This window comes from Hirundo rustica, chromosome 16 (genome assembly GCF_015227805.2).
Source record: "Hirundo rustica isolate bHirRus1 chromosome 16, bHirRus1.pri.v3, whole genome shotgun sequence".
Taxonomy (NCBI): Eukaryota; Metazoa; Chordata; class Aves; order Passeriformes; family Hirundinidae; genus Hirundo; species Hirundo rustica.
In genome coordinates, this window is record NC_053465.1 from 6,426,906 (window position 1) to 6,440,081 (window position 13,176).

General features: G+C 49.0%; 1 protein-coding gene across 1 annotated transcript; it reads left to right on the forward strand.

Moving 5' to 3' along the window:
* The first annotated feature begins 2,437 nt into the window (after positions 1 to 2,437).
* NPBWR2 (neuropeptides B and W receptor 2) lies at positions 2,438 to 5,617 on the forward strand. Its single transcript, XM_040080054.2, has 2 exons — positions 2,438 to 2,611; positions 3,106 to 5,617. The coding sequence occupies exon 2, from the start codon at positions 3,745 to 3,747 to the stop codon at positions 4,741 to 4,743; it is 999 nt and encodes a 332-aa protein (XP_039935988.1). The 5' UTR covers positions 2,438 to 2,611; positions 3,106 to 3,744; the 3' UTR covers positions 4,744 to 5,617.
* Positions 5,618 to 13,176: the final 7,559 nt, after the last annotated feature.

The following is a 13,176-nucleotide window of genomic DNA, read 5'->3' on the forward strand; positions in this document are numbered from 1 at the left end:
TCCTTGATTCTATTATTAACCTGTAATGCTTTTGAAAGCCCGAACACTTCATACAAATAAATCACCTTAATAACCAGTGACTGCAAGACAGCCAGCCGAGAACATTTTGTTTTGGTAAACAGACTACTGATTGTATATCTGTGTCCTTGAGATGAACTTGACTCCTTGACAGCAGCAGGAGCCAAACAAAACAGGCTGTCCATAATTCCAAAATGGTGGATGGCCTTTGTCTGGAGCCCGCAGCGCATCAGCTTTATGAAGGCAATAAAGCACCGCTGATTTAGCATTGGCAGGGATTTCCCCCTCCCTAAAGCGCTGCCTTCTCTTTGTTTGCACAGCTGACCCAAGCTGCACAGTGAGAACAGGGCTTCAAGAGGCAAAGTCTGCCTCCATGGCACCGATTTGCCAGGAATAAAACCTTTTGTCCCTATTGCACTGTGCTGATGATGGAGGTGTTGACACAAAAGTAGGGCCAAGCAGCTCTGAGGGAAAATACAGCTCGTGTCCTTTGTAGCAGCATCTTCAAGCCAGTGCTTGATTTTCAGGGCTTCATGCCACTGTCACATTTATAATCAAGGGATCCCCAGCCAGAGAAGACAAGAAGAATAAAGCACTCTCTCAGCCTTTTCTCCAAGCACTCCCCAGCACACCAATATACACGGATCTGTTTCCTCTGTGCACAGCCTCTGGCCGTGGTTGGGCCCAGAGACACACAGAGGAAATATTTTCTCTATTGGTAGAACAGTTCCTACTGCAAAGCAATTTCCCAGATGAATTTAGATCTGCTGGCAATTGTTCTCCCCAAAGCAAACAAGTTTATTGAACAACCAGGCAAGGAGCTCCAAAAGTAGGTCCCAGTAATTTGTTCGGAGTATATAAACAAAAGTCCCTCTACCCACACCAGGCAATGAGATTTAATTAGTCTCCATCTCATCTCTGACAAGTTATTTTAATCAAGCACATCCTAACCAAGGCATGGAGAGCATGCTCGCTACAGATAATGAGTAAGGCACAAGGAAGAGGGTAAAGCACAAGGCAGCATCATCAGCGCCGCAGCCACTGCAGCCCCCCTCAGCTCCCAGCCCCTCACCACAGCCTTGAAACACACAGCACCCAGACACAGACCCCTGTGGCCATGGCAGCATGATGCCAACTCCAAGATAACAGAGTTTGGGAAGAGAAAGACCAGCTTTTAAGCTATCCCAGAGACCAGAGGTATACTTTATGCTGAAAAACAGAAAGCCTCAAAGGATTATGGATGAAAAATATTTTCAAACCCTTTTGTCCCAGGGAATAGTTACAGATCAGCAAATGTAACATCATATTCTCCTGAATTTTTCTGCCTTCCTGTATGTTCTTCTCCAAAAAAGGCAACAGCAATTCCTGGAAACTGCCTTCCCCCTGCAGACCTATCAATGCCTTGCTTCATTTACAACTTCTTATAAACTACATCAGCTTTTCCAAAACAGGCAAGAGGAAAGCTCTGAGGATATTTCATCTGAAGCATCATCCCTATCATTCCTACGCAACATAATTGGACAATATAATTCCTGTTTAATTTTCCTTGTGCCCAATGTCTGGTTAGATTTTGGCCAAGATACAGAAAATACCTTGAAGAGTTATACATTGGGTATAAAAAACAACCAAAACCCTCATCTGCTGAAAAGTCAGTCATAGCCATGGCCTCAAGCGGTGCACTGAAATGTTTTACTTCCACCTAGCTACTGGTGCACAATAATCTTGCCAGAAGAATATAAAAACATCCAAAGAAGAGAAGCAAAGTCAAGCACAGTCCTTGGCTGCACGGTTCAGACCTATGAGCTGGCCCTCGTGCTTAAATGCACACAGGCAGGCATGGGAGTGATGGATGGCTGTGCTTTCCCTTGCCTTGTCTTGAAACAAAGGTCAGGCAACATTTAAAAGACTAAAGGGGAATCAAAAGACTATTTCCTTTTTCTTTTTTTTCTTTAGGGACGTGCTGGTAAAGTGATCTTACATTCTTGCTCTATAACCTGGGGTGCATTTCCAACAGGCTTCTGCACGGGACTCCTGCACCTCCTGATGCACTGTTGAAGGATTTTATTGAATTTCCAAAGCCAGATCAGAGACCCAGCTGGAGAAACCCAGCCGAACTCCCCAGAGCAGCTGAAAACAGCACAGATTTGGCAAGGTATGTCTGTTTATTTGTTTATTTTGCACGCTGTAATGTTGCTCGCCCTCCTCCCACTCCCTTTGTTAAAACCAGCCACTCTTCCCTATGTAAGCAGTTTAACCCCCTGCTTCCCACCGCTTCGCTCATCCCTCATTCAGCCAGTCCTGGGTGCTGCCTGTGTCCCTCGACACCTCCCTCATTCCTGAAGGGAACATCCACCGTATTTACTATTGTAATAATCCTGCAGGGCGAAAACCTTTGTTTCCCCCTCCTTCCCTGGTCTGAGCAAGTGCTAATTGCTCAGACGTGCAACGCGCACACACAGAAGCATCATGTTGATCTGATTGCAAATCCTGGTACGTCAGCAACCCAGAGACCCTCCTCCAATTCGGATTAGAGGGAAGAGGCTCACCAGTGCAAGCAGCAGGTGCTGGAGGAGACAGCGGAGACGCTTCCCAGGTAAGGGACGATTCAGCCCTCCATCCCCAGCGCCGGCAGTCCCGGTCACTTTATTGCTGTGCAACAACAAAAGGCGAGGGAAGTGTGGCACTCCTCTTCGCAGAGCCCGAGACCGGTTGCCAGACCTTTGATCTTCACGGTGGGGGTAGGGGTCGGTTGTCGGTTCCTTGTGGAGGAATTCTTGGAAGTGATGGATGTAGTAACTGCTATGGATGGGATGATTCTTGCTGTGTCTCTGAAGTGGATTCGTCTTCAGGGTACTTTTCTCCCTCTTCCCTGATTAATCCTGAACTTCTGAGATTCACAGGTTTGTCTGTCCTTCTGTGCCAAATTTGGGGTGCTGCCAGTTGTTTGTACTGGGGACGGCTTTCTCAGTGAATGAGTTCATAGCCCACCCTTGCTTAAAGGTCTGCCTTGATTGCGGCATAATCCCCTCTAACCGTTAACTTCAGAAATACTCCCTGAACTATTTTTCCCCCTCCTTCTTTTACTAGGGGACCCTGGGAATGGGGAGTAGCAGTGTCAGAAACTTCTTCATTGTTTGTGATATGCCGGTCCGTGAAGAGCCTGAACTCCGACACAAAGGCAGGCGCTAATTAACCTCTGGAACGCTTCTGCTCCTGCACGGAAAGCGAGCGCTGTGCCAGTGAAACAGCAGCCATCCCTCAGGTCCTGCAAGGGCTGTGAACAGCCAGGCACGAAATTCCCCACTCTGCCTCCTTGTTCCTGCCAGCCCCAGAAGTACTATCGCTGCAGACAGCTGAACAGGAGCCACTCAATTCCTCCAGCAAAGAAAAGCCAAATTTCACCAGAATGCTCTCGGAAAGAAGAGTTCCTTGACTTACTTAGAAAATCATAATTCTTTTGTTTGCTTAGTTCATGGAGCCTTATGTCTTCAAAACATTTTTTTTCTCCTATCAGCACTTCAAAATCTAACTTCTCCAACGGGGGGAGAGGTAAGTTAGGAGGTCCATGAAGCCTCACAGTTCACCTTTGGAAATAAGCTGCATCTAAATGAGGTAACAGCTGCTTCTCACAGGAGGGAGAAAAAAACCCAACCAAACAAAAAACCTCTCACTTCTGGGCTAGCGAGGCTTTCAGTGGCATCTGAGAGTGGTCTGTGATCAATAGGCATGGGAAACATCTCCTTTTGGGATGATCTGAACAGCTCCTGCAGCAACGCAGGCAACAGCTGCTACCTGGAAAACAGCATGAGGTTCAACTTCACCCTCCAAGAGCAGGCAGCTGATTTCTACGTTGTCCTGCCCGTGATCTACTCTGTGATCTGTGCTGTGGGGCTCACAGGTAACACTGCTGTCATCTACGTGATCCTCAAGGCCCCCAAGATGAAGACTGTGACCAACATGTTCATCCTGAACCTCGCGATTGCTGATGACTTGTTCACCCTTGTCTTGCCCATCAATATTGTGGAGCACCTCCTCCGCTACTGGCCCTTTGGAGAAATCCTCTGCAAGGTCATCCTGTCCATAGATCACTACAATATCTTCTCCAGCATTTATTTCCTGACAGTGATGAGCATAGACAGGTACCTGGTGGTACTGGCTACCGTCAGGTCCAAGAGGATGCCCCACCGCACCTACCGAGCAGCCAGGATTGTCAGCCTGTGCATCTGGATCCTGGTCACCATCATAGTCCTCCCTTTCATCATCTTTGCCAACGTCTACACCGACGACCTGGAGATCAAGAGCTGTGGTCTCAACTTCCCCAAGCCTGAGAGGTTTTGGTTCAAAGCCAGCAGGATCTACACCCTCATCCTAGGCTTTGCCATTCCGGTATCCACCATCTGCATCCTCTACACCATGATGCTCTACAAGCTGAGGAACATGCACTTGAACTCCAATGCCAGAGCCCTGGACAAAGCCAAGAGGAAAGTCACAATTATGGTCTTCATAGTTCTGGCTGTGTTCCTCTTCTGTTGGACCCCCTTCCACTTGGCCACCGTCGTGGCTTTGACCACTGACTTACCCCAGACTTCCATGGTCATTGGGATATCCTACTTCATCACCAGCCTAAGCTATGCCAATTCATGCTTGAATCCTTTCTTGTACGCTTTCCTGGATGACAGTTTTCGGAAAAGTTTCCGCAAGTTGCTGGAATGCAGAACTTCTTGAACGGGGGGTTTGGGGCTGGCAGGTCCCTGCCCTTCTGGGGCTTTTCAGGGGTAACTTTGCAGACCGAAGGGGCAGCCAGTGAATGCACAATGTCTTTTCTTTCGTTCACATGTAATGTGTGGTCTGTTTGTAATCCTCATCAGCAACGGGGTTTGTCCTGCCCACTTGCAACCCTTGTATTTCCACTCTTTGCTCCTACCAACTGCTCAGAGTTGTGTTTCTATACAGTGATTTTTAATTTCACCCTCCGAATTATTAAGGACAGAAGGTTTCCTTTTCAGGGGTGTGCTTCTGCCACAGAGTGGTCCTTTATTGCCATCTGCTGTACAGCACAGGCAGGCTGGAGAGAAATTTACAGATGAGTGCAAAACTCAGTTCTTTATCACTGTGTTATTAGGGAGGATTGTTTAATGGAGCAGAGCTAATGAGCACTTTCAGTGAAACATCAATAAAACCGAGGATGAGTATTTGGAAGAGAAAAGAAACTATTTTCATGTTCATGTATGTTCCTGTGTGTTTATGGTTTCTTTTGATTTTTGAAGGATGTCCATCCTCCACTCCACCACAAATTTTCTCTTTTCTGACCTGTTAAATTTAGACCAAAAGGAAGATTTGAGTCTCAAAAATACTGCTAAACAGCACACCATACAAATACTATGATGACTGTGAGACTGTGTGTTAGAAATTATTTTGAATTAGTTGTTCCTGTTAAGTGTCAAATACATATTTATTTTAGAGTGAGTAATGAAATAAACCTCATGGGGGGAAAAAAGAGACTTCTTTCACAAGAGAAAATTTATTCTACTTGTGCCATGTCTTTGCTATGTATATTGCATTTTGCCTATTATAAAATAAAATACAGTAGGTTTGTAACAAAATCAAGGTGTTTTGTAAGCCGTAAGAAAAACTCTACTGAGTGCTGCAGATATAAAGTTCTTCTTTCACAGATAAATAGACAAAATACTTGGACAGAACCAGGACTTGGCTGGGAGAGCCTGGAGATCAGAAACTCCATGCTGAAAACTTGGAAATCTCATTCTCACACCTTGAGCCATGCAAAGTTTGTATGTTGCTGGTTTTAGGAAGGCTGTTTTAGCTAAAATATTTCTATCAAGATTTCCCTCAATCCCAGGTACCAAGCTCCTGTCCAAATGCCCCCAGGAAAGCGCAGGACAGGTAGCACAATAAAAGAGGGGATTGCAGTTCTCTGCTCAAATGGGCTCTCAGAGCAATGGGTGAGTGTGAGCGGAGATCCCAGGTGAGGCAGCTCAGGGCACTGAATTGCCCTGAACACCCCAACACCAAAATCGACAACTCTCAATACCATATAGGATGGCAATTTAATTTACAGAAAACTAAAAACAGAGGCGTGAATACGAGATCACTCTGTTGCCTTCTCCATATTAAAGGTGCTAACTGCGGGAGAACAATGAAGGAGAACACATTCTTCCAGGCAAACCTTCTCCAGGAATTTTGCTTTAGCATGGTTGCCACCTGCTGGCTCTGGGCTTTCCAGGTGGAAAAACCTGTCAGAGTGAGAAAACTGACTCAAGTTCTGTCACCTCTCACACAAAGTGCCTAATCAGCTGGAACATCACTATTCATTGGCACTGGGGCTCTAGGAAAGGCAATGTATTTTATACCATTAAAAAACTACTGTATTTGTTTAGATGGAAAGGACTTTTTCAGTGTGAGTTACCCACTTTGAGACACGGCAATGATATTGCTGGAGCTTTTTTCCATTAAATCACAAGACATGACAGTCACAGAATCACAGCATGGTCAAGCAGGGTCAAATTTCCCAGCACCGTGTTCACTTGGGTTTGAAGGTCTCCAAGCACGGAGATGCCACAGCTACTGTGGACAACCTGTTCCTGTACTTCAGCACTTTAACAGTGAATTTCCTTCCTATGATTTGATGGAATTTTCCATATTTCGGTTTGTTCTTCCCGTCCCGTCACCGGACATCACCGAGGAGAGCCTGGTTCCCTCTTCTCGGAACTCTCCACAGGCACTAGCAGACAGCGCTTGTATCCCCTGGGGCTTCCCTTTCCGAGCATGAGCAGCCCCATCTCAGCATCTCCTTACGGCAGCATCCTGCTGCATCCACGATTTTCTCCGCCTCAAACGCGTAACACGAGTGTTGGTGCCTCGTGCGGGCGCCGGGCTCCAAGGGGAGAAGGGTTTGCCGGGGCCGAGGTGTCCTGGCCGTGCTCAGGAGAGGCTCAGCTCCGCCGGGCCCCGAGGCGGCCGCTGCGGTCCGGCGGGGCCGTGGAGTTCCGTGCGGTTCCGTGCGGTTCCGTGCGGTTCCGTGCGGTTCAGCCCAGCGGCGCTGAGCGGCACTCTCGGCTTTGGGCTCGGCTTCGCTGCGTCTCCCGCAGCCTGTTCAGCCTCACACTCAGCCTTGGCTCCTTGCTCCTGCAGGGCAGACAGCAAATTCGCCGTTCCCGTTCCCTTCGGAGCGCAGCATCCCAAGCCAAGCTGCTTCGGCTCCTTGTGGGAGAGCAGAAAACACCTCCAAGGAGATGCTTGCCCACTCCCAGCACAAGATCCCCCCCAGGGAAGCCCCACAATCCAGCTCGTTCCTTTGAGTGTCCTCCCTCTGCTGGGGCTGGCTTGTCACACCAGCACACATCAGCCGAATCTTGAGGGCTGGAGCGGGGAAATAAACCCTATTAACGATTCACGGAATAAATCCCCTCCTAAAGCAAGCGTCCCAGGGTCTGCAGGGTCGCTCGAGGCTGAATTTGGAACCCTCAGGGTTCCCTCCTCCTCCTAACCCCTTCCCAGCCAGCCACGCACTGAGCAGGGAAGTCAGCTCAACCTCAAAGCCGGGGAAATTTCCTTCTGGGACAGTCTGGGGCGTGTTAATGGGCGCAAAGGCGCGGCGCAGCCACACAGCTGCCCGGACACGGCAGGAGCTGAAGCCTTTCCTCTTGCTCCTGCTCGCTGCAGCAGCAGGTTCCTGCTCCGGGAAGGAACCGCCTTCCTCATCCTGTCACAGCCGTGAGGACCCAGCCCTGGAGGACTCTGCTCCATCCTCCCTGGGAGCCATTCCCTCCCCCAGAACAGGAATTGGGGCTCGTATTCCCACTGCAGCCTTTCAACGCAGGCATCTAACGCAAAGCTAAGGCGGGGGATCGGAAGCAGTTGTTGCTTTTTAAGTCCTCGTGCTGCAGCAATATTGGCTGTTCGGATCAATTGTCCTCATCCGAGCTGTGCTGCAGTTTGTTCTCCCGGGAAGCTCTAATCCCCTGGCTCTTGGACAGTCTCACACTGCCTCCCTAAGGCTGGTCACGATTTTTGGGTGAGAAAAGAAATAATACCCCGCTGAGAGTTGAAGGCCTGGCTCTCAGAAGCATCTTTATGTGAGAAAAAAGACAAAAATAAAAATTAAACGTGGATAAGCAAAAGCTTGGACAATAGAAGATGAGACGCAGGAGGGTCTCCAGTAGATACTGCTCAGATCAATCCAAGAAAGAGAATTTGTCCCTTCCCTTTACAGCCTGACATCTGTAACCTTCACCTTGTTTCCTCCGGATTGCTGGGGGCCTCTGGGTGCTGGCGAGCCACTGATGCTCCCGCCAGAAACCCAAGGAAGTGGTGACCCTCTGGCTTTGCTGCCAATTCTGGGAGAAACGAGCCCAGTTTGGTGCCTTCAGAGGATCTCAGCACATCAAGGTTTGACATTCCCACCTGCTGCTGAAGGGAAGGGGATTTCCCAGGCTGGATTCCTTCACACAGTGAGTCAGGAGGTGGCCTGAGGATCCTCTCTGGGTTGTGGGACATGGTCCTGGAGCTCCCTGTCCATGCCCAGGGAAGAATGTGTGGGTCTTGCCCCATCCACGCCACCACTGCAGCTGAGGCTGTGCCTGGAGGCAGTTTTGGGGTGACAAACTCTAGTTCTGTGGTGGCTCTGAGGCCTCCAGAGGAGGCTTGTCATCATGAAGTGACAGGATGAGAGGGAACGGTCTCAAGTTGTGCCAGGGGAGGTTTGATTGGATATTAGGACATATTTTTTTTTTTTTCACCAAAAGGGTGGACAAGCCCTGGAAAAGGCCTCCCAGGTGGAGCCACCATCCCTGGAAGTGTTCAAAACACCTGAGCATGTGGCATTTCACGGCTTAGTGGTGAACGTGGTGGTGTGGCCAAGCTGAACATTGGACTTGTTGACCTTCTCTAAACTTACTGATTCCATGATTCTGTGATATCAGGCATCCTCCAAAAAAAAAAAAAAAATCCCTCTGAAAAAACACCAATTGAAAAGCCACAAGGCACATTTCCCTCCCTCCTCCTCCTTTTGACTGGAAGCGAGGAAGAGGAGTTAATTTAAAGGCGAAGGCCAAGAATAGTGACTGTAAATATTGCCATGAGTCCTTGTTTGCATTTGTGTTTGGTAAGTGAAGATGCAGAGAGAAGGATCAAAGCTGCCTGAATGGCTTTTAATTACAAGCCTCGATTGTTCTATTTTCTCTCAGAAAAATACTGCAATTATCTAACAAAGCTCTTCAAGTGGAATTAGACACTAGCCCCAAGCTTCAGGGGCTGTTCAGTGGCTATTTTCTCTTTTAAAAAAAAGAAGTAAATTTGATGTGTAGATAAAAACCAGGCACTCTATTTACTGCCTACAGCCAAGTCTGGTGCTTCCTGGGTAAACAGGATGGGAAGCTTTCCCCCAGAGGAAGGGAACAGCCTGGGCTGCACCAAAGGCTGGTGCTGCTCTGCTAAAGCCCCCCATCACAATATTCCCTGGCTGGCTGGGGATGGGGCTCTGGGTGCTGCCCCCAGCATCCCATGTGGGAAGGGCGAGTTCCCTTTGGGGGTAAAACAAGCTGTAGCTTGGCAGCACGACCTTCGTCCCCATCTTCAGTTTTCCTGAGATGTGTTTTCTTTCTTTGTCTTTCACCAGCACTTCTGCACATCTCCATCACCTCCCCTTGCTCCAATGCTCCTCCTGCACAGCTCATGCTGGAAGTTAAGATGCCTTGGGAGTTTCTAAGATTGAAACCATGCCCAGTACAAGACTCAATAAACCAGCTGAATAAGGAAATCTGAGAAATAAGGATTCCATATCATAAACTTAACCCTCAAATGAGATCAGACTGGTAATTAACAAAGTCAGATTTCAATGCAATGAAAAATCTCCCCTGAGACCCAGCCTGCTGCTGCTGCTCAGCATTGATAGAAATCTTACGGATGTAGTTAAATTTCCCTTATCCGTGTGATGGATTTAGCGGGATCCTTCATGCCGTGGCCACACCCAGCTGAGCTCCTTCATCCATGCTGACCAGGAGCAGGGATGTGAAGCTGATGGCCACCATTTCATGCTGGGTGGGGCTGGTCAGAGCCAACAGCTCACAGAATGAATCACAGAATCAAAGACTCCCAGAGTGGTTTGGGTTAGAAGGGATCTTAAAGATCATCCAGTTTCAGCCCCTTGCTATGGGCAGGGACACCTCCCACCAGCCAGGATACTCAGAGCCCCATCCGGCCTGGGCTTGAGCTCATCCTCCACAATCCTGGTGGATAGCCCCAGGCAGAAGGGCTCTGTGCATCTCTGACAGTCACCAGAAGATGAAGCAGCTTTCCAGCCAAGCACATGCAAATTAAACCGGGTTGCAGATGCCAAAGCAAACCACAGGGACAGCACTGGTTGGCTTTCCACTGCCACCTCCCAGTCACCTCTGGAATGCAGGGACAAGGGTAAACATCAGCACCAGGGGCTGGGCTCATTTTCTGCCCCTTTACGCTGGTCCCCTGGAGGCATTTCTGATTTTCTCCAGAAATTCTAGTGACAAGAAGGTTGGATAGACGGCATTTAAGGTCCCTTCCAGAACAATCCATCCTGTGATTCTGTGATTTCCTCTGGGGTTAAACAAAGCAAGAGCAGTGCAAGGCTGGGAGGAGGGAAAATCCAAAATATGTGAGCAAGTGAGCTGTGCGTGTGGAGAAGTTGCTATTAATGCCTAACACCGAGCAAACATTAAATCGCCAAATCGCAATACGGGGTTTGTTTCACACAGAGGAAATCAACCTGAAAAGCCATTAATCTTAATTTCATGTTGACTACAGAGCTTCTGTTTTCATTCCTCGTCACTGAATGAAATCAGCATGGCATGAGCTTTTCTCGGAGCATTCACTGCACACGCCAGGCTGGAAACACTCAGAGAAACTGTGATGTTTATTGAATGGATAGAGCCAGCTCAGGCTCTGCCTGGGCTCCTCTCTGTGGCCAGGAAAGTGGTGATCCAATGCAGCCAGAACCACTCTACGGGAAGATGCTGACTCTTTCAATGGTTTCCTTGGAAAAAATCAAGTTTCCTGCTTGGTTTCTTGAAGGATCATTCTTCATTTCACTCCACTGAAAATGTGCTGTTTGGCAGTGCTGGTGCTGTCGCTGCTCCAGGCTCCAGCCCTCCCTGCCTGGCTTCAGGCACAGAGGGGGGAAGCAGCGATGCTCTCCCTGACCACTGCTGGCAGCAGGAGACTCCATCAGCGCTGGATGTAGCTGGAGCTACATCCTCTCTCAGAAATAACATAGAGGAAAAACCCCTCTTGCTGCAAGAGTGGGCTGGTTGAACAGGATATGATTTCCTCTCAGAGGCCCTTCAAGCAGTTCAGCCACAGGAAGACCAAATTCCAGAAAAATCTGCTTATGGCAAGGTACTAGAGGATCTTTGAGGTCCCTTCCAACCCAAACCATTTGAGGACTGTGAGATTCTGTGAATCCGAACATGGGAGATGTCCTGTGGGGTGAAGGTGATCCCAGCTGGGGCAGGATATTCTTGTGTACTTTCTAACCCAGGGACAGTTTAGGGAGTTTTGGGGTTGCTGAAGCACAGATCTGGAGACGGGAGAAGGGGCTGTCCCCCAGCACTGTGGAGAGCTGGCATCACTCCTTCCCTGCAGCCAGACAGGATCTCTGCTCTGAGGGAGAGAGAGCAAAGTCAGCTTGCGTGGTTCAGCACCATCATCGTTGCCAAGATACGAAACCATGTTGCTCTATTTATTGATTATTTCGTCCTGTCATGCAATCTATCCAGGCTTCAGAGTGCTGAAAGCAGGAACAAAGAGAGTTTGTGAGCTGTGGGGCTCTTTGATTTAACAGGACCCTAACAGCAATTGCCTAACAGCAATCCCTTGGCTTGGAAAAATCCTAAAACTCCCTCTTTCAAAAGGAGCTATGACCTTGGTACTTCTGCTACCGCATTTTGAGCAAAGGTGTCATGAATCCCCAGTCGAAATGGGCAACAGGGCAGGTGCATGCAGCCACTGTGGGCCACTCAAAATAGACATGCAGCAGCTCAGACAGGACAAGAAGGGGTCCAAAAAAACCCTGCACCAAATATCCATCAGCATCACACAGCACATGCTCTACTTTCTTATAGTCCATCTCGGTTCCCCACACAGCACCAGGACTTTTGGCTTGTGGGCTGCTCTTCCCACCTTCCATTTCATAGAACCACTGAATCACTGATTGGTTTGGGGGAGAAAGAATCCTAAAGGATGTTTCATTCCAACCTCCTGCCCTGGGCAGGGACACCTTCCACTAGACCAGGTCTTTTCAACCTGGCCTTGAACATTTCCAGGGATGGGGCAGCCACAGCTTCTCTGGGCAGCTTGTGCCAGTGCTGTCACCACCCTCACAGGGAAGAATTTCCGCCCACTGTGCAGTCTAACCTGACCTCTGGCAGGTTGAAGCCGTTCCCCCTTGTCCTGTCACTCCAGACCCTTGTCCAAAGCCCCTCTCCAGCCCTCTGGAGACCCTTTAGGCACTGGAAGAGGATCTGAGGTCTCCCCAGAGCCTTCTCCAGGCTGAACACCCCCAGCTCTCTCTGCCTGTCTCTGTAGCTGAGATGTTCCAGCCCCCAGAGGATCTTTGTGGCCTCCTCTGGTCTTGCTCCAGCAGGTTCTGTTTGTCCCCTTCTCTCCCTTCTTCAGCCTCCTCACCTCACAAACAGTCCTCACCACAGAGATGGGGAAACTTCCCTTCCTACGTCTGTTGCTGCTGGATTCTACCCACCATCCCTCCCATCCCAGCTCCGTGGTTCTCCTCAGCAAAGGAGAAGGCTGGTGAGTAAGATCTGGTCCTTCAGACAGTGCTGGGCAGTGTTTGGGAGGTGAAGATCAGGGGTGAAGATCAATAACCAAGTGATTCTGCAAAGTCACAGCCGTGCAGCTCTGCTGCCACAGGGATTCACACGGCAAACACGGCGTGAAGCCATGAATGCACAATCAGGGCTGCAGCCTGGGATGTGTCCGAAGGAGATTCCCCTGTTGAAGGAAGGAGAAATTTGCTTTTGCATAAATATCCACAAAAATAGCCGAGGGGAAGCACAGCAAAATGAGTGGGAAAGCAAGCTGGAGTTTTTTCTGGCAGCGCCTGCCTTGCTGCCAGCCTGAGTCTCTCTTCTGAGAGGATATCAAAGGCTG